The following is a 20,839-nucleotide window of genomic DNA, read 5'->3' on the forward strand; positions in this document are numbered from 1 at the left end:
CAGATTTGAAGCCAGGCCTGGGTTCTTCTCAGCTACACTGATTACCTCCTAAACTATTATCTTACTAGTGACATCGTGAGTCCCAGCTCAGGGGCAGGGCCCTGCTGCTGGCAGGTCCCAGAGGAGACACACCAGCTCTCCACAACACCAGGGGTACCGCCTGGTCCCCACAGCAGCCTGGGACTACCTTCCTGTGAAGAGCCCTGGCTAGGAGCTGGGGAACTTTTCCACAGCAGCACAGCTGAGCCCAGGGTGGAGGAAAGCCTTGGGCCTCATCTTCTGGGGTCTGGCCAAGGACTCTTTCCTACATCTTCCTCCACTCCTGTCCCCAACTAAGGGACAGGGCCCCTTTGGCAGAGGAGCAATATAGAGATAGGGGATCGAGTCCAGGAGACCCTTCCCATGCCAGATGTGGCTCAAAGTCTGCAGCCACGGCACTGACCCCAGGCTGACCTCTCCTCTCTGCCTCATTCCCAAATGGGCAGAAACCATGAAAATTGAGCTTTGGGATCTGCAAGGGATGCTGGGTGTTTTGACCCACGTGCATGGCCTAGCTGCACGTGCATGGAAATCATAGCAACAGCAGGGGTGGCAGCGGTATCACCTGCCAGCCCTCGGCCACATGCCCTGCATTCTTTGGGCTTTCGAAGCCCTCTATTCCCATAATGCTCTCCAATGAAGCAGCTCCTACATAACTGTCCCCATTTTGCTAATGTAGAATTTGGCACAGAGAAGTTAAGCAGAATGCCTGTGTTACACAGCACATAGATGACAGATTTAGGGTGCAAAACTGAGGCAGCCTGGTTTCAGAGTCCGGTGGGTCAGCAGGACACAGAGAGATTGGGGAAGCCAGGTGGTAAGGGAGCAAAGGGCTAGTCGCGTCTCACCCCCTTGAAGACCTTCCTGCTGTTGGTTTTAATCTCCCTGCTGCCCTGAGCCCAGCACTGCCCAAATCACACTCTGGCATGGCTTTCTCTCGGTGTAGCCTGGACGTGGGTCAGCGCCTCTCCCTTTAGGACCGCTAGCTCAGAGCAGAGGCCACCCAGAGGAGCTGATGCTGGGGTCCTGGCTCCCAGGAATGGAGCAGCTGATTGGCTTGGAGCTCCAAGCCACTCCCTGTCCTTCTAAACTGCAGAGTTCCTTAACCCCATTGGTACACCCTGTTTGTGCCTAATCAGCATGTCCAAATGAGCACCACCCTGCCTATCCTAGCAAAAGCTACCATCCCAAGTCTCTAATGCCACAGGCAGGCACTGCCATACTACCCATACCCCCTCAGCTAAGCCAAGTTGCTCAAAAGATGGGTGGTTCAGGGAGCTGCTTTGCCTCCTGCCAGCTGTGCAGCCTCAGGTGTGAGTCTTGACTTCTCTGAGCCTTGGGATCCTGGGAGCCACTCTGGACAACCAGGTGGAGTCAGGCATATAAGGTACTCAGCACTTCATAAGCACTCAGCAAACCGAGGCTGGAGCACTGTCACTTCCCACTCTGTGGCAGGCACTTGCTGAGTGCTGTATGCACCCCAAATGATTCCCCACTACAATTTTCACTGGTGTCTCTCTTCCCATTTCACAGATGTGGAAATGGAAGCTCAATGAAGTGAAGATATGTGTAAAACTACACATCTGGTTCGAGAGTCAGGACTTGAACCCAGGGTGCAGGAACACCCCCAAGAGCTCATCTGCTCTTAGTCCCAAAGGGCAGCCTGGACTCAGGAAGCCCACTGTTCCAGGGGCCAGCTTCCACCATACCACACCACCAGGAGCCAGCCCCTCCTCCTTCTACCTCCTCTGGCTCATAACTCCCTCCTCGAGCCCTGAAGTGGGGTGGAGGGCTCCTCCACCCTGAAAGAGGACACTGACCCCTCCTTCTAGGAACTCTCTTCCACCTCCATCCATTGTCCTCTGGCAACTCTGCTTGTGTCCCCTGTCCCCAGACCGGGTGCACCAGCCACCCACAGTGGACAGGACAGGAGACAGCTCTCAACCCCTGAGCCTCTCTTCATCTCTGCACAGTCAGCCCCATGAGACAGGTGACACCGCCAGCCCAATTTATAGAAGAGGTGACTGTGGCTCAGATGAGCAACTTTCCCAACTTCATTCCCATCCGTGAGTGGCAGGATACAATCCTGAGCCTGGAGCCCCACTCTGATCCCAAAGCTCCCTCAGTCAGCAGCCCCCAGCTTCTCAGGTAACTACTCAATCAGAGTAAGAGTCCTGTCTGCAGCTCCTTCTTAAGGGCTTGCCTCTGCCCAGTCCTTGGCATAGATGCTTCTAAACTGTAGACCACATTGTCCAAGGGATGGATCAGCTCTGCAGCATCACCTTCCCATTTTATAGATGAGGAAACTAAGATTCAGGAAGGGTTATAAGGCAGTAAATGGCAGAGCCTGGACTCATCCCTCCCTGCCCCCATGCTGTGCCTACCTGCAGCGGCCTCAAGTTCAACATGAAGGCCGGGGGGGGGGGGGGGGGGGGGGTGTGGCTCAGTGATCTAGCTTGCCTACTATGTGTAAGGCCAACTCCACATAGACTTGTCGCTGCTCAGCCTGCTGCTGCTCTACTTCAGAGCCCTGGAGGGAGAGTCGATCCCTGTGGAGCTGCCAAGCCTGAGCTCTGAGCTGCTCCTGGCCCATACCTTCATGCCACACCACAAGGGCCTCATAGAGGCTGACAGCTACCTGGCTTTGGGATCTTTGCAGTAGGAAGAGGGGTCTTGGAGGCACCCCAAGGTGGAGTGGCCTGCCTGGCAGACTTGATTTCATGCTATCTTCCCTACTCTCCCATGGGGCACAAGCTTTATTACCATAGACACTCAAGGTGCCAGGGGATGAGAGCAGGCAAGTCACCTGCCTGTAACCAGGCAGTTCTGAAGTCAGGTTTGTCCGTGGCCAAGTTGCCCTCTGGTCATCCCTTCGGCTGCTCGGCCTGGTCAAGAACTCAGCGCCCAGACAAGTCCCTTTCCATCTCCCCGTGAGACTGTCAACCCCACTAAGCATTTTCACAGCTGTCTTCTTTACACTTCTCCTCAACCCCAGAGGGGAAGGACAGTCATCAGACTGTTTCAGATGAAGAAACTGAAGCTCTGAGTGGTTACCTGGCTGCGTGCCAGCAAAGGCTGTGCCTTGGTTTGTGAACCTGTAGAATGGGGTCACAACAGCGTCTGCGGGTGCCTGAGGACCCGCAGTGGAAGCTGTGGGCTCTTGGTGACACTCCCATAGGACGTCCTGAGACAAGACTGGGGCGTTTGTCTCCCACCGTGACATCCAGTCAGGCTTGGCCCGCAGCAGGAAGGGCCCCTGTCTCCTTGAGGGCTCCTCAGCCTGGGATGCCCGGAAAGGGATGAGTCATCCACTCAAGCAGACTTCCCAGGAGGCTCTCATGGTCCCAGCCCCACGGAAGTTCCAGGCTGGATGGGGGCTCTTTACATGTGGTGGCTCCCAAGCTGGCCCATGGAGGTCTGAATCTCCAGATCTGCTTCTTGGTCTCTAACCAGCACCACTGTGGCCCTGAAGACCCCATGGGTTAGGCCCATGGAACTCCGCTTTCCCCCCACCACTCCAGCTTTGTCCCAGGTCTATCAGGCAAGAATCACCTGGTTTCCTAAACTCCCCTCCTTCCAGCCTTGATGCCTGGGGCCTGCAGGTCACTCAAACCCAGCTGTTCCACCTCTTGCCCGGTAAGGAGGCCCTTCCTTTCCACTCCCCAAAGCCCATCCTCCTTTGGTCATAGAACTACACAGTTCCTTCTAGAACCTCATCCAACCTTACCCCCAACCCCTCACACACATACTTCAAGTGACTTTCCCGTTCCTTCTCCTCCATCTGAGCCCAGCGAGGATACTGTCCCCTCAGGATGCTACAACAGCTCTCAGGCTACCCATCCCTACTCACTCACTCACCACCCCACCCCTACCCCCCCCCCACCTCCCCACATGTGCCCAACAGGAAAGCAGCTATATCCTAACAGGTCACACCTACCCCGCCACAACCAGTCCCACCCTGGGATGAGTGTCAGGTCCCTGTGGGCTGTTCTCACAGAAAGATGCTTCTGAACTCACAGTTCAATTCAAATGTCAGTCTGCCAAAGACTTTCCAGACCCTCTCAGAAAGAGGGCTTGGGCCTGGGCCTCCTAAATGGACAACAGAGCCAGTTCTCAGTCTCTGGCTTTAAGGCACCTACCTTTAGGAGTAGGAGCTCATCTGCCCTGTTGGATCTTACGGACTTGAGGTAGACAGAGCCTAAACACAGAACTGGTAAAGTAAGAGCTGATTAAGTAGAAAGAGAGATGAAAAATTAAGAAGAAAGAGGGAGAGAGAATCTAAGGGATCAAGATGGACCTGAGTGGTGATCTGGGAGGCCTCTCTGAGGAGGTGATACTTGAGCAAACTCTTGAAGGAAAAGGAGCTGTCCTTGCAGAGAACTGAGGAGAAAGCTGTCAGGCTGGGGGAAAAGACAGTACAAGGGCCCTGGAGCAAGACTGTGTTTGGAGAATGGCAAAGAGGCCAAGGTGGGCATGGCCAAATGAGTGAGGGAGAGTAGAAGGTGTGAAGGGCAGCAGATCCAGGTTGTGCAGGGCTTTATCAGCCTCAGGGAAGGCTCTGGCTTGGAGACTAATAATATCTTAGAGCATTTTTAGCAGAAAAAGTTGGGGGAATCTGTTTGCTTCTGCAGTCTCCTCTGGCTGTTTGGACAAACAAGGAACTCTGGGGCAGAGTGGACCTAGCAGCACAGTACGGAGATTTCTGCCCCTCCTAGCTGGTCTAGAGGCAGCGGCAAGGAGCAGTGGTAGGGTGCCAGCTGTACTCTGAAGGGAGCATCCACAGGACTTGTAAATGGGCTAGGTATGAGGAAGAAGAGATAAAAGGGCAAGTGCCTCCAGATATGGCTCAGAGGGAGGTAGCAGGAGAAGGAGCAGGGCAGGAGCAAGAGAAAGTGAGAAAGTGAGGAAGGGAATGAATGAGTGGCCTGCCTTGATTCTGCACCAAGCTTCAGCTGCCATTCACCTTTAGTAAGTGTTTCTACTCTGCCTCAGTTTCCCTATCTGCAGTGGAGGAGCGTCATGTCCCAAGGTGGCCAAGAAGACTGTGGGTTATGAGAGGGACATATCCCCACTGCTCTTCTCCCTCCCCCACCCCAACACAGCCCAGGCCAGACCCACAGCCATGGCTGAAATGAGAGGAGTGGGGATGGGGAAGAAAGGACATCTGCTTCCCCCAACCTCTCTGGAGCTCTGGAAAGCTGTAGGAGGGCCCCCCTTGTGGATAGGACTCTGTGAGACTGAGATTGGGTGGGCACGAGAGCGAGGCATTCCTGCTGTCATCCTTCCCAGGTGCCTGCAACTGCTCAGGGCTGTGGTCAAGCAGCCCTGTAACCTCAGCCTGGCCTCTTGCTCCTTATGGGACTTGGAGACATTCCCTGGCTACTCTGGGACAGGTTCTCATCGCTCTGGCAGAGACCAGGGCTGAAGAAATGAAATAAAACTGGACATGGGTGTGACTTGAATAACTGGGAGCCCTGATCAGACTTTCAATGGAGGGACTACATTCTTTGTTCTTCCATGGTCCAGAACTCAGAGTCTCTGCCAGGGGGGCAGGGGACATATGTGAGGGACTTCACCTACTCAAGGGCTCAGACCTGCTCCCAGCTCCCTTCTAAGCACCAGGCAGAGATTCAGACCCAAGCACCTACTGGGTCCATCAAGCTTCCCAGGCCCAAATGGCACTGGAGACCAGAAATGACTTGGACACAATCACCAGGGAACTGAGCACAGCTGCTGCCTGCTCTGAACCAGAAACTTGGCTCTATGCTTCATCTCTACACTTCCATTTAACATTTTCCACATCATTTATCATCATCCCCACTTCTGGGATGAGAAAACAGAGGCTGCACAAGATCCCAGAGCAGCTAACATCTCCTAAAATTTGTTGCATTTAGGGGACTCTGCATGCTTCAAACGTTAACTCTCACACATTAACTACCAATGAGGAGATAGGATTTGTCTGTCCATTTTACTGATGAGAAAATTAAGGCCAAATGGAGAACAAGGACAGAATCAGGGCCTTGTAACTTGAAAGCCTAGCCTCTTCATCTCCCCTCTGGGTCAGAATTAAGAGTCCTTGTTCTAATATGCGACGGGCCTTGCCAGGCTGCAGGCAGCTTCCTTCTGTTCCTTTGCCTGCTTTGGGGTTTACGGGTCAGACATGGCTTAACAGAAGCATGTAGCTTCACCATCATCATCAAACGACAGCACACCCTTCTCCAGTTTGCCAGGATGTGGCGCTTTGGAGCCTGTTTTCCAGATGAGGAAGCTAAGACTCCAGGGGCTGCTCCCCACCTCCCTTCAAGCTGCAAGGAAGGGATGGAGCTGGGATTTCAGAGGTCCTGGCCCTTCACCTCAAGTTCAGAGCCCCTCCCCCACCTCCAGAAGTACATCCCCCTCCTCCCACTCCATCCTCTGCCCATGCGTGGCTTTGGGCTTTGTGGTACATCTACAGCAGTGGTCATACACTGGGGGATGGGGGTCACCATCATGGAAACATGGCTCTACCTCTTCTACCCCCTTCCTGGTGTGTACTTGGCCTCCTCCAGTCCCTGAAATCCCAGGGGTGGTCAGGGCCATGGCAGCCACTTGAGCTAACCTGGCTGTGACAAAGGACACACCATCAGTACCGCACTGCCAGCCAGAGCTTTCAATCAGAGCCTTGCACACATGTGCCTGAATAGTCACACCCGTGGTCTGCCAACACCACCCCCAGGTGCTCCCACATCTGCCGACACAGACGCTTCCAACCACACACTCATAGCACACTGGGCCCCCTCCGCCTGTGTACGCATACACACCTTGCCCTGGGACACATTCACACTAGCTAGCACTCCCAGCATGCATACAGACAGACAGGCTCTCACTCACACCCACACCTACCCAGCAGCCCGTGTGTGCATGCACACCCCAGGCACACACATGGTCTGCCCCGTGGGCACACACCACTGAGCACAACCCTCAATCAACTCACAGCCTTAAGGTAAGAGCTGGCTTGGAGTAGGCTAGGTTTGCCAGAGGCATTCAACCTTTGTCATGGACAGCCTCAGACACAGACACCCACCCTCCTCCTACTCCCGGGATCCCAGATGGGCCTCCTGGCCTTCTAGCCACTCAGGGACAGAAAAGCAGCCGGCAGGGCCGTAACAGAGAGGACACTCATGCCAGATCTTAGCCAAGGAAGAAGAGTGCATGCTGTCCCCACGCCCCAGCAGAATGACCCTGGAGCCAAAGCAGAGGTCCTAGGAAGATACAGTGTGACTGTCCATTACCCAGGCTCCAAAATGCAGCTCAGAGTCCCCAGATTCATATCACCCAAATTATAGGTGATTAATTAACAATAACAACAACAACAAAGTCCTCCTTTTACCATTCAAGAGAATTCTAAATGGAGCCTATGTGAGACATGCTGTCAACCTTCTCCCCAAACTCCCCTGGGACTCAGGACAACAGAGGCCTCCTTCTTCTCCACCCCATACCCATCCTACGGAGCTCCAGGAAAGCCCCAGACATCTTACATAGCCCCAGGCACTGGCCTATGATCACAGACATCTTGACCATAGAGGTTCTTCTAAACTAATTCAGATTGAAGTGTAATGGACTGAAATCTTGTCACAAAGGACCTAGACTTTCAAATTGGATCAGGTTGTAAGACACCTCAGGGTCAGAGGGACATGTGTACAAGGCAGCACCCACTCAGGGCCTGCCCCTGTCATTGGAGTGGCATAGGGGAATTGGTGGCAATAATCACAGAACACTGGCCTGTGGGCTACTAGGAGAATTCCACAGGCAGAGGCATAGCAGTAGCCCAGCACAGAGGTAGGCATAGGGTAAGTAACTCAGAAACTGAGTTGATACTGTTTCGATCATTTGAAGAAAACCAGGAAGTACTGAGGCGTTCAACAGAAGGTCAAGGCACATATCACACACTGTGCTAAGTCAGAGGCCCTTTCCCGCCCAGACCAGCGGCCGCAGGTGCCAAAGCTTTACACAAAAGCTCTAGGGAGAAAGACTTAGGACTGTGAAAAACGCTTTCCACTAAATGAACGCTGTCCGCAAACTGGGAAAAGACCACCATTAGTCAATTTGGCCAGTGGAACACCTGGGGTCCAGCTCTGGGAGCCTGGTGTTGACAGTGGAGTTTGGTAATCACAGAAGGTCCCATGAGGAATGGGACTCTCATGGTGGGATTCCTGGCATGTGAGGGGTTGGACGGGCCTGTGTTCCAGGGCTAGCTCTCCACCAGTAGATGCTGCCCCTCCCTGCAGGCCTCCCTTTTCCCCTCTGGAAGATGACTCCACTGGGCTGTGTCCATCTTTCTCCAAAAAGCTTTGGGGTTCTCTGGTCCTAGAAATTGATTGCAGACCAAGCTTTCTCTTCCACTGGAAACCTATCACCTTCATAGACCCCAGGAATGATCCCATCTGAGAGCAGGGTGCCTCAAGAAGGTTGGATTTGCTTATGACTTAGAAGCGAATTGGGTGAGGGGCAGGGAGGGGTAAGGAGGGCCCTCTCTTCTAAGGGGCTCATTTCCCCCTGAATGGCAGCCCACAGTGGCTGGAGCAGGTCAAATACAAGAAATAATAAATCCTAACCAAGGCTTTGCCCAGCCAGAAATGCGGCTGGCTCTTGTCCTAAAAAGATCTTATCCCCATGAGCCTGGGTGGAGGACTCCGCCCTCCCCACTGGGCCTTGGGCCTGCACCTTCTACTTCCTGTGACAACCTGCAAAACCAAAGCCCAACTGCACCCCCAGCCCAAGCTTCCCTCCACGTCCAGCCCCACCCCCACGTGGGCCCCAGCTGCAGGAGGGCCCTGCACAGTGTAATTCCCTTCACCCTCCTCTCCACCCTGGCCCGTCCGGACAGATTAAGCCTTTGTCACACACACCCAGAAAAGCTCAGGGCCAGATGGGACAGGACAAGTGGTGTCAGATCATCGACCCGCAGCCGGCCAGGACTAGGGAAGGGCCCCCGACCACAGCACTGCATATGGCTGGGGGGGGGGGGGAAGGGGAGGAGGAAAGGGGGCCCAGGGCAGGGGCCGCCAGAGAGCAACAAGGAAGAGAGATGACACACTATGGCCTTACCCTTGGGACTAAGGCCATACACGGCTCTTGCTGCTGCTGCTGGGTGACCCAACTCTCAGGCCCCTCTTCCTTGACATTTCTGCCTGCTTGCCTTCTCTGGAAGCCTCCAGAAGCTTTACCACATCCTCAGCCATGCTTACTTCTCGTACCAGCTCAGTGCCCTAGGACCAAGTGCTGGGCCCCACCCACCCCACGTGTCCAGGGCTCATCTTGAGGCTTGCAGGTTGCAAATAAATGCATTGGACAAATGTTTATGACTCAATGACCTTCACAAAAACCCACCCAAGACAAAATTACAAGATCTCTCCCAAATAGCCCTAGAGGCAGTGACAACTTTAGTGTGTGTGTGTGGGGGGGGGGGGGGGTATGGTCAGTGAAGGCAGGGGATGTCTTTTGCACCTTTCAAAGAAGGTCCCATTCAGTCCCTGCCATGGCTGCCCCAGAATTCCCTGCAAGATTTCTTCCTCTTAGACCAGTGAAAAGGAAAATGGGAATATAAAAATGATAATGGAACCCAGGAAGGCACTTGGCAATGGGGGTGGCAGCACTCAGGGCATCTCCTGTGGCTGGCTCCTGCTAGCTGGGAGAGTGGCAGGTAACTAACGGGCTCTCTGGGGACTGGCAGGCCAGGCAGGCTGGCGTGGGAGCTGGAGGGGAGGACTGTCACAGGAGGGCATGTCTGTTGTATTTGCTGTCTTCCTGGCAGCCTGGACTGGGAAGCCGGGGTCCCCATTCTCTGCCTCCCAGACTGGTGGGCCCTTGAGGAGGTTTATTATTGGTGTGAGAGGCAGGGTTGGAGGCCTGTGCAGTCCCTGCTCTAGAGGTGGACAGGGTGGGTCTAAGGAGGCCTAGCACCCAGTGGCCTGGGTGGGAGCATTTCTCGGTTTTGACAGTTACGTGAACAGGGGATAGACGGATTGCCTGCCTCACCATGCCCACCACCTTGGAGAGGGCTCACAGAGAGCCAGTAAGACAGCTGCCAGGTGGGGGTGTCACCTCCAACTCCAGTGGTGCGTGGTTTAGGGGCTCCTGCCTCAGACTAGGAAAGAGGCTCGATTGTGATTCTCAGGTGCCCACGAGAGATGACCAGAAAGAGGGGTGGGGCAGGGTACTGACCTGGGAAGCCCTGTGGGCAGAGGGCACTGATCCAGGGTGGGGGGCACAGCCCCAGCCAACCATTTGGTGGGTCAGTGACTGGGAAAAGCCATCTTCAGGCGGAGCTCTGGTCCAAGATGGAGAAAAGCGAGGCTCGGGTACCAAACTACTAGGGTGGGGAGGGCTAACCTAGGCTGAGGCCATGTCTCCTACTCCCCGAGTGGGCAGTGATTTGGCTAAAGGGAGGGTCTTGGACTCAGGAGGGGGGACAATGACCCAGACCCCCTGGGTTTGGAGGAGACCAAGGGTCTCTGGCTCGCGCCAGGGGGGCGCACCCCACGGTTCCTCCCGCTCCGGGAACCGGGCCGGGCAGGCGCGTCCCTCGGCCCTGCCCCTGTTCCCTGGCCGGCGGGCCGGAGGCGGCCGCGGCGCAGATGGGCGGCTGGCGGCCGCGGCGCGGTTATCGGCGCTCCTCGCAGATGGGCCGCCCGCCCGCCCGCCCGCCCGCCCTCCGCGCTCGCGGCGCCCCGCTCCCCGCGGCCTGCAGCCCCGTCCCCCGGGCGCGGGGGGGAGGCGCCTCCGGATCTGCTCCCCAGCTCCCGCCCCCCTCCCTGGCGGCCCCCTCACCCCGCGGGCCGGGCCCGGGCGGCCGCCGGCGGGGAGGGGGAGGGGACAAGTGCACTTTTCGTAACGACCGAATCAATTGTGTGTGAAGAGCCCGCTCCGGCCGGGGACGGGGCTGAGCGCGGGGCGGGCGGGCCGGACGGGGGAGGAGCGGAGGGGAGGGGGGGGGTGAAGGAGGAGGGAGGCCGGCGCGGGGCGGCCCGGCTCTCGCGCTCCGGCCGGGCGAGGCCAGGGAGGGATTGGGGGGCACCGGGGGCGGGAAGGGAGGGCACCCAGGCCGGGCCGGACCGGGGGTGGGACGCACTGGAGAGGGTCTCCGCGATGGAAAGTTCAAAGCTCAGCAGCGCCCCGGGAGCGGCCGCCCCCCTCCAGCCCCCACCCTCTGCAGAACAATAAGGTCCCGGCGGGGAGCCGCGGGGCCCGCGCCGCACGCCCTCTCCAGGGCGCCCCGGGCCGGAGGGGACGCCCCCGCCCGGCCGCCGGCCTCCCTCCCTCTCGCCGGCTGCGGCTCCCCGCCCCCTCCCCCGAGCGTCCCCGCCCGGACCGGGCCGGCCCCGGGGACGGGGGAGGGGAGAGGATGGATAGGTCAGGCCGCCCCCGTCCCAAGGAGGGGGGAACGCGGGCCGGGGAGGGGGGCGGAGGGGGCGCCCCACCCACCCGCGGGAGGCCGCTCCTGCGCCAGGCTGCGGCTCCGGCCGCCCCTCCCCGGGCTAGCGCCGGGTGGGGTCGGGGCGGCAGTGCCCCGGCTGGCCCCCTCCCCAGGCGCTGGGAGGCCGCGCGGACTCCCGGTCCCGTGGCTGCCCCTGGCTCCCCACCCCCGCGGCACCACCCTGCACACACACACGCGCGCGCACACACACACACACACACACACCCGCACACACACCGCCCAGCCGGCCGGGGGCGGGAGCGCGAGGCGCCCGGGACAGGCAGCCCCGGGGCGGGGGGGGGGGGGGGTGGCTCGGGCTTCGCAGCAGCCGCCTGCTGGCGGGGGGAGGGGACGGGAGGACGAAACACGCTGGGGTGAGCAGCCCGGGACAGCCCGCCCGACCCCGCCACGGCCCCGGGCAGCGGCGCAGAGGGGGGCAGGGAAGCCCCAAACCCGTTGCTCTGCCCGGGCGAACCCGGGCGGACTGGGGAGCCAGGGGATGCGTGCACCTCGGGCAGGCGGGACACACCGACAACCTCAACGACACACGTTCGGACACACATCCCCACCCCCGCCCCCGCCCGCCCGAGCCCCGCCGCGGGACCGGCCCGTGGCCGCCGCGCGCGCACTCACCGAGCCCGTCTTGACCGGCACATACACCACTTGGCCCATCTTGGGTTCCCGGCCGCTGCCCAGGCGGAAGCCCTTGGAGCGCACCCAGAACTGGAACTTGCCTTTCTCGCCGGCCGCGGGGCCGCTGCCCGCGCCGGTCCCGCCGCCGCCCTGCAGGACCTCGGCGATCCGCTGGTATTTGCTGCGTGTCACCGTCTTGGTTTTGGCCGAGTCGCCGTAGGTGCGCAGGCACCAGTCCCGGAACTGGCGGCCCAGCTCCGAGTCCCCGGGGCTGCGCTCGCGCTCCCAGCCCCCGCGCAGCAGCAGCGTCGGCTTCGGCATCCTCCCGCCGCGCCCGGCGCCCTCGGGGGCGGGCCGGCCACCGGGCCGCCCGGTGCTGGGACTGGGCTGGGCCGGGCCGGGCCGGGCTGAGCCGGGGCGCGCCGCGGCCGGGGCTGTCCCGCGGGGTGGCTCCGGCGCAGCGGCTCGGATGGGCGCGGGCGGCGGCCGGGCGCGCGGGGCTGCGGCGCGCTCTGTCCTGCTCGGGCGGCGGCGGCGGCGGCGGCGGCGGCGTTGGCGGCGGCGGCTCCGGCTCGCCTCCTGCTCCGCCTCCTCCTCCCCCCGGCCGGGATGCAGGAGCGATGGAGGCAGCTCCGGGCCCGGAGGTGCAGAGGGGGCGGGCCGCCCCGCGGGCGGCCGAGGGAGGCGGGAGGCGGGGAGCGGCCCCGGGCACGGGGAGCGAGACCGAGCCTGGGCGCGGGCGGTAGCGGTGGCTGTCAGCTTGCGCGGCTCATCCTGCTCCAGCTCGGGCTCGGGCTCGGGCTCCCGCTGCCGCTGCTCTTCCTCCTCCTCCTCCTCTTCCTCTTCTTCCTCCTCCTCCTCCTCCTCCCGCGCCCGCCTCCACCACGCCGCGGGATCCCACCTGTTAGAGCGGCGCAGCCTGCGCCGCCGCCCGCCCCCCTCCTCCCTCCCTCCTTCCCTCTCTCCCTCCCTCTCACCCTCCCTCCTGTGCCCGCGCGCCCGGCGCAGCCCCCGCCCGACCCGGCCCCTGGGGGCGCGGGGGCCTCAGCACCCGCAAGCAGCCGCAGGCAGCCCAGTGGCTGCCCGGGGACCGAGGCCCCCTGGCCGGCCCAGCCCGGACCCTGGCAGGCCGCGCTCTGCTGGGACTGGCTGCCCAGCGGGGGAGCAAACACCAACCCAAGCGGGGACGACGGCGTCCGGGCCTCCCCGGGTCGCCCCGTTTGATTTAGCCCAGCCCAGGCGATATGGGGCAGAAATTGCCCTGATCTCTTTCACGTCAGCCTGGTGTCGGAAGGGCGGTGTCCTGTCTCCCCCCCCCACACACACACCCAGCCTGGAGAGCCCCAAACTGCCGCCTTTCGGGGCCCCCAAACTTCCTCTCCTTGGCCTCACCCTGAATTTCCCGAAGTTTGGGCCGACCTCGCCTCTGCGGGCCGCCTTGCCGTGGGGCAGCCCCAGGCCGCAGCGACTCCGGGACTCCGGCCCTCCCGGAGCCTCGCTCCGCCAGCCCCGCTGTGCTTCAGAAGACCTTGACACACCCACAAACGCATCCTGGGACGAGCTGCCTTCCCGGGTGCACCTTGGCCTAGAATCTGTTGCTGAATAAACTTAGGTGACCGCACATCCCCCTCTCACCCTGGCAGATCTGACCTTGGGTAGCGCTGCCCCCTCCCCTGAAGGAAAGTAGCAACATAAATAAAGGCACAAGCTATTTCCCCCAGGATTTCTGCCCTCTTATCTTAACAGGTCATGAAGAACTGCTGTGCTCTCTCTCTCTTTGCTATCTCCTGGGGTTCGTTCCTATGACCCCAGACCACTCTTGCAGGCAAATCACCGCATAAGAGCTGACCCCCAGAACTTGGTCAGTGCGGAACCATTTTCTGCCTAGCAACTACTGGCTTCCCATCCCAAAGTCTTTGAGCCTACTGTGCCATGTCTGGCGGTGCTGAGAGGCACAGGGGACAGGGATATCCCTGTTTCACAGATGGAGGCCAGGGGCTTGGAGAGGTGGCCTGACCTGCTCAAGGTCATAGGAATTGAGGAGTGGGTTTTGGCTCAGTTCTGTCTGGCACCTGCTACCATATCACACCCCCGCTGGGAGAGAGCCCAACACTGCAGTACCTGGCTTGCTTCCTTTCCCCCCTCCCCACAGACAGGGAGCCCCAGATGCTCAAGGCCAAATCTGACTCATCCCTGCATTGCCAGACCCCATCTCAGCACCTGGCACACAGTAGGTGCCAATAAATGTTGGAAGAACCTAAGAGGTCTTCCAAGTCCCAACCTCTCTCTGCATTTCACATGGGAGATTATTTTTAGATAATTTACATTTCCATGTTACTTTATATACACCAACAACTCCACAGTCATTTTTCCTCTTTATCTTTCCAAGAGCTCTTTTTGGATCTATGCAGCCACACCTACTTTAAAGAGGTGACCACTGGGAACTGGGAGTGACGGCACACAGTTGTAAATCCCAGGGACTTGGGAGGCTGAGTCAGGATGATTGGAAGTTCAAGGCCAGCTTCAGCTATAGATTAAGGTCAAGGCCAGCCTGGACTACATAGTGAAACTCTGTAAAATAAATAAATAAACAAACAAACAAATAAATAAATAAATAAATGTGACCAGTGGGGCTCTGTGGGAAGGTAGTATCCACAGACTATTTGCCCCTGGGACACAGGCTTCTGTGTGATTTGAAAGCCCATGCTGTTCTTCCCCTCCTCCTCCCCCACCATGTAATTACTCCCCCCGCCCATCCCTTCCTGAGAGCAAAGTTGTGCAAGCCTGGCAATGCTAATAATCACTTTGATCAAGGGTACCCTGTTGCCCCCATAATGGGGCCTCCAGGTGAGCCCAGGTCTTCTTGCTCAGTTCCAAGACCTCTTCAATAACCACTAGGCAAAAGTATCTCCATTCCCCAACTCTTTGCCTACCTTTGGGAGCCATACACCTGCTAGTCCATCTTGGGCTGCGTTCTGGGATGGAAGAAGGTACCATGTGTATAGAGAGAAGGACGCAGGCTTCAGGTAGAGTTAAACAGACTTGGAATTGAATCTTACCACTACTTCCCACAGCTCCTTCCTGCTTATAGATTCCACTTGCTTCTTCCCAAATGAATGAACCCTTTTGATAGGTGACCTCAGGCAGGTCACTAGACCCCTACTTCATCTCTAACATACGATGTGACTCAAGATCATGTATGTGAGAGTAACTGGCATAGGAGCTGCAAAATATTCAGTAAAGATGAATATTGGTGATGCTTTTTGCTTGTGTGTGTGTGTGTGTGTGTGTGTGTGTGTTTCATTCCTTCAACAAAGGTTAGTTGAGTAGTCATTCTGCAGCTAGTGTTGGGAATAGGATCCTGGGATCCCCAAGGTCCTAGATCTCCCAGAGCTCCCCCAGTGGTAGAGGAAGATAGCCATTGAGCAAAGCAGCTGTCAATCATCAGTTTGTAGAAAGGGCCAGGATGGGAATAGGGATTTAGAATAGCAACTAGTACATAGAAGGTGCAGACTTTCTTGAGAGGGAGGGGTGTTAAGGAAGCCCCCTCAAAGAAGGCAACACAAGCAATGACTTAAATGACAAGTGCCTGGAGCTGGCCATGCTAGGGACTAAGCAAAGGGCATTCCAGGTAGAGGGCCAGCAAGGGCAAGAGCCTGAGGTGAGAAAGAGATAGCATTTTCCAGAATCAAGGATGAGGTGAGTGGTGGTGGGGGGGGGGGGGGCGGGGAATTGGAAGGCAGGAGTGTCAAAGACCAGGGGGGGAACAATGCTGTAGAAGGCATTGGTGAGCATTATATAGAACAGATTCTGAGGCACAAAAAGAAAATGAGGGGTGTAGGTTCGGGGGTCTGTGGTCAAAGGACTTGAGGACAGAGGCCTGGCTTTCTCCTCTTGTGTTGGCCCACCCCACGCTAGGCACACCCAGCTTTCGGTCCCTAGAGGCGCTGAGGACAGAGTGGAAGTGACTGGGCCGGGAAGTAAGAATGGCCTCTCGCAGCCTATCTCCATTGCTGCAGACAAAGAGGTTTGGACCTCCATTCTGTTCATGTGGGAAGTGTTCTACCCCAAGGCATACAGGGGAGGTGGGGGTGAGTTGCCCCCACCCCACACACACACCATGCCCCGATTTGAGGGGGGCCAGGAAGTCATGGTCCTCCAAACTGCTTTTCTCTCCCTCTCCTCCCACACACAGACCAAGGGGACAAAGTAGGTTGCCCACAGACCAAAGGCCAAAAGATGCTCTGGATTGTTTTTAGCTCTTAGTGCAGATATCCAAACCTCTAGGGTTCACATCCACTTCCAACATTGCCAGCAGTGTACAGGGTCACAGAGCTCAGTAGGAGGGTAAACGGAGTCCTGTGGAAGGGAAGATGCTCAGGGACACAGGGCAGAGCTGATGCCTGGTTTTACCTGGACCTGCTCTGATCATCTGACTTGCTAAATTCTGCCTGGCTCCAGATGAGTGAGAACTCCTCCACCTCAGCAGTGAGGAGGCCCAAGCTGCCCACGGGAAGTTCCAGGCCTGGGAGACAGGGCAGAGTGACTCAGGTCCCCACACAGACTTGTCCTCCATGAGCAGGGAAGAGCAGGCAGCTGTAGAGCCTTGGGAAAGGCTTGTTTCCCATGCCAGGGCCAGTACCACTTTCATCAAACCCTTTGCCATCCCCATCCAAAGCATTTATCCACCCACCCTCTGTTTGCCCAGCTGTTAGGCATCAGCTCTAGGCCTGCTCTGTCTGGAAAGCCTTCCTGTACAGCTAGGGGGCAAAACTCAAATGGCAGAGGGCTGGCCTCCTGTGGGTAAAGCCTTGGGTTCAAACTCCAATATCAGAAAAAAAAAATTATTTGTCACTTGTAAAGCTTGAATTCAGAGCCTGGGCACTGTACCTGAGCTTTTTCACTCAAGGCTAGCACTCTACTAGTTTGAGCCACAGCACCACTTCCAGTTTTCTTAGTGGTTAATTGGAGATAAGAGTCTCCTGGACTTTCCTGCCCAGGCTGGTTTTGAACCATGATCCTCAGATCTCAGCCTCCTGAGTAGCTAGAATTACTGGTGTGAGCCACCAGCACCCAGCTTAAATTTTTTGTTATTAAAAAGGTGATGTACAGAGGGGTTACAGTTACATAAGTCAGATAAGAAGTGCATTTCTTTTTGGACAATGTCATCCCTTCCCTCGCTCTTCTCCAATTTTTTCCCTCCCATTCTCACCCACAACCTATACAGTTCATTTTCAACATAGTGTCTAGTGAATACTACTGCTGCATTTGTTCACCCTTTGTCCCTCCATTACCCTCTTACCCTCCCAAAGACAGATAAACAAACAAGACAAAAAGAAAAGAAAACAAAAATAGCAATGAAGAAAAAAACCTCTTGTTTCCATTTTGGAAAAAAAATATTTTAAAAATAAGAAAGGCTGCCAGGTGCTGGTAGCTCATGTTTGTTTATATTTCTAGCTATGTAGGATGCTGAAATCTGAGTATTGAAGTTCGAAGCTAGCCAAGGCTGGAAAGTTTTTAAGACTCTTATCTCCAATTACACACACATACACACACATGCATACACACATGCACACACGCACACACACACACAAAAGCTGAAAGTGGAGCTTTGATTCAAATGGTAAAGCACCAGCCCTGAGTAAAAAGGTAAAGAACAGCACTTAGGCCCTGAGTTCAAGCCCCAGTATCAGCACACACACACACAAGAAAGAAAGAAGCCAGGTACTGGTGGCTCATGCCTGTAATCCTAGCTACTCAGGAGGCTGAGGTCTGAGGATCACAGTTCAAAGCCAGCCTGGGCAGGAAAATCTGTGAGACTTTTATCTCCAGTTAACCACCAGAAAATCAGAAGTAGCACTGTGTCTCAAGTAACAGAGCTTTTGCTTTGAGCTCAGGGACAATGCCCAGGCCCAGAGTTCAAAACCTATGACCAACCAAAAACAAACTAAGAGAAAGAAAGAAAAAAGAAAGGAAGCGAAGGAAGGAAAGAAGGAAGGAAGGAAGGGAGGGAAGGAGGGAGGAAGGAAGGAAGGGAGGGAGGGAGGGAGGAAGGGAGGGAAGAAGGGAAAGAGGGAGGGAGGGAGGGAGGAAGGGAAAGGCTTTCTGCCTTAGGTTGGTCTGGGGACTTTCCTGCCCCTTGGATTGGTGGGGACTTCCTTTGGTCACTCAGAGACCCCTGGGCTCTGGCTCTGGCGCTGACCATATGATTGAAAATGTGGCTGCCCCATACTCTGGATCTATCAGTAAGTGTTCCACATGAGGCTGAGTTTTAATACATAATTATTGAATGAATACATGAATGAACAAGTGAATAAATGACCAAACAGGCTGCTCTTCAGAAGGGAAGAGTCTGACTGAAGTCCTTTGCAGGTACCACCACCCTACTCTGCCTTCTCCAGTGTATACTTGACCCATCTAACAGTTTCTGCTATGGGGTGATGTAAGTCCCTTTATTTCTTGAGAGCTTGGTTTTCAGCATCAGTAAAATGAGATATTGATAATGATCCCTAATGCACAAGGCTGTTGCAAGAATAAGCATTCAATAAATGTTAGTCCTGGGATTGTTGCATCTGTTAGCCATTCATTCAGACATTTGTTCCAGCATCTTCAGAAGTCACATGCCATGCTTGGGGTCAGAGGGTAGTCATGGTCCCAGCCTTCATGACACATAGCTGGCTTTTAAAAAATCAGCTAGGCACTAGTGGCTCACTCCTGTAATCCTGCCTAGCTACTCAGGAGTCTGAGCTCTGAGGATTGCAGGTTGAAGCCAATCCAGGCAGAAAACTCCATGAGACTCATCTCCAAGTAACCAGCAAAAAGCTGGAAGTGGAAGTGTGGCTCAAGTGGCAGAGCTACAGTCCTAAGTGAAAAAGCAAAGGGACTATGCAAGGTCCTTGATTTAAGTCCTGGTACTGGGACGTGTGTGCACATGTGCGTGCCCACACACACAATTGAGAATGAAAACACACAGGGTGACCCTGAGAACACAGGACAGGGGAGCTCTGTCAGGCATTTGTGGGACGCCCCACTCTGACAGTCCATTGGACAATATGATGGCTTTCAGGGCAAGAGGATAAGAAAGGAAGGTTAGATCTTGAGCAGCCTGTACCATATTGCTTGTTGGGGTACAGCCGAGTGGGAAATATTCTGCTCACCTCTTGCAGATGTCTCCAAATCTTAAGGCCAGCATCTCCCCTTTCCAGAAACTAAAGCATAAAGCGACATGAGAACTAACTTGTTCAGGGATTTCTGCCAAATGACACTTGCCCAGAGGAGCCTTCCCAGACTGCCATTTGGAAACCAGTCCCCCCAGAGACTCCATCTCCCTGCCCTGCTTGGGCCTCCTTCCTAGCTGGGTAGTAGCTAGCTCCCTCCACAGTGACATACTGGGTTTCCTTCACTCCTGGCTCCCATGTCTCTTTTCTGGGATTTGCATTTCCAGTGGGTGGAGATTGCCCTGTCCAGTGCTGCTGTGTATGGTGGAGTTCACAATGTGGTCACTCAACAAACTAATGAATGAGCTTTGTGTGTGTGTGTGTGTGTATGTGTGTGTGTTGTACCTATAAACTCTAGTGAGATGTAGGAAGGTTCTGCTGAATTGGAGAGGATAGCGCCTGCCTTTCTTTTTATGAGTTTTGTCAGTCACAAGTCTCTTCCCTTCCCTTTCAGCCTCAGTGTTCTCATCTGTAAAATGGAATCCCTGTAAGGCCAGCCAAATGTGGGGCAAAGTGCCCAGGCTGTGACCTAGCACACAGTAGGACAGCTCTGTGGTTCTGAGCTCTTGGATGGATGAGGAGGCTTAGAGAAGGGGACCCCAGGACCTGAGCCTTCCTGCAGGACACGAAGGAAGCTGACACTGGATCTGTCCCGTCACCTGAACTGCCAGTAATTTATTGATGCTGATGCAGGCACCTGGTGAGCCTCTGGGTCAGTCCTAGGGAGCAGAGAGGCCCTCAGGGCTGCCCAGCCTCGCCAGGCAGAGGGGCAGAGCTTGGTCTGCCTGGCACAGGAAAGCTGGCCTGTCAGTGCCCACAAATCCCTACTGCATGCCCGGTGATTAGGAACTGGGGAAAGCATGAGTGGTTCTGACCTGGCCTGTGCTCCTAACGAGTAGGATGAGGGCTGGGAAGGTGGCTCAGTGGTAGAGCGCTTGCCTTGCATGCATGAGACCCTGGGTTTGATTCCTCAGCACCACATAAGCAAAAAGCTGGAAGTGGCGCTGTGGCTCAAGTGGTAGAGCGCTAGCCTTGAGCTGAAGAGCTGAGGGACAGTGCCCAGGCCCAGAGTTCAGGCCCCATGACCAGACCAAAACAAAACAAAACAAAACAAAGAGTAGGATGAGTATAATTTGAGCCAAAATAGTAAGGGCCTACTATGTGCCAGTAACATCGGATCCCTAACCACATTCACAACTCAAAGGAAGCCCAGTTCATTTCCCATTTCAGGAATAGGAAAACTGAGGTCCTGACTCACCCTGCCATTTAACAGACTTAAAGCTGGCATCCAGGCTCCTTCCTGCTCCCTTGTCCTGTCTCCCCACTGCCACCTGGCTAACTCAGATCTCCCACGGGGGCAGAATATGAAGGGGAAAGCTGTTCCCCTTCCCTCCCCCAGCTGTGTGACCTTGGTGGAGTGACTTAATCTCTTTGAGTCTTGGTGTGTTCTTCTGTAAAGTAGGATTACTTGCCAGGGTTCAGGTGAGGTAGTCCA

The 20,839-nt window shown here is 56.2% G+C and overlaps 1 protein-coding gene across 1 annotated transcript in view; it reads right to left on the reverse strand.

Annotated features, from left to right (window-relative positions):
- Nol4l (nucleolar protein 4 like) overlaps nt 1-12,448 on the reverse strand; it is a 124,235-nt gene extending 111,787 nt beyond the window's left edge. Inside the window, exon 1 of the mRNA XM_042694704.1 lies at nt 12,128-12,448. Coding sequence (XP_042550638.1) covers nt 12,128-12,448 — 321 coding nt within the window. The remainder of the gene's footprint in view (nt 1-12,127) is intronic.
- Nucleotides 12,449-20,839: the final 8,391 nt, after the last annotated feature.

Source organism: Dipodomys spectabilis, unplaced genomic scaffold (genome assembly GCF_019054845.1).
Source record: "Dipodomys spectabilis isolate Male_0828 unplaced genomic scaffold, ASM1905484v1 ptg000175l, whole genome shotgun sequence".
NCBI classification, from domain to species: domain Eukaryota; kingdom Metazoa; phylum Chordata; class Mammalia; order Rodentia; family Heteromyidae; genus Dipodomys; species Dipodomys spectabilis.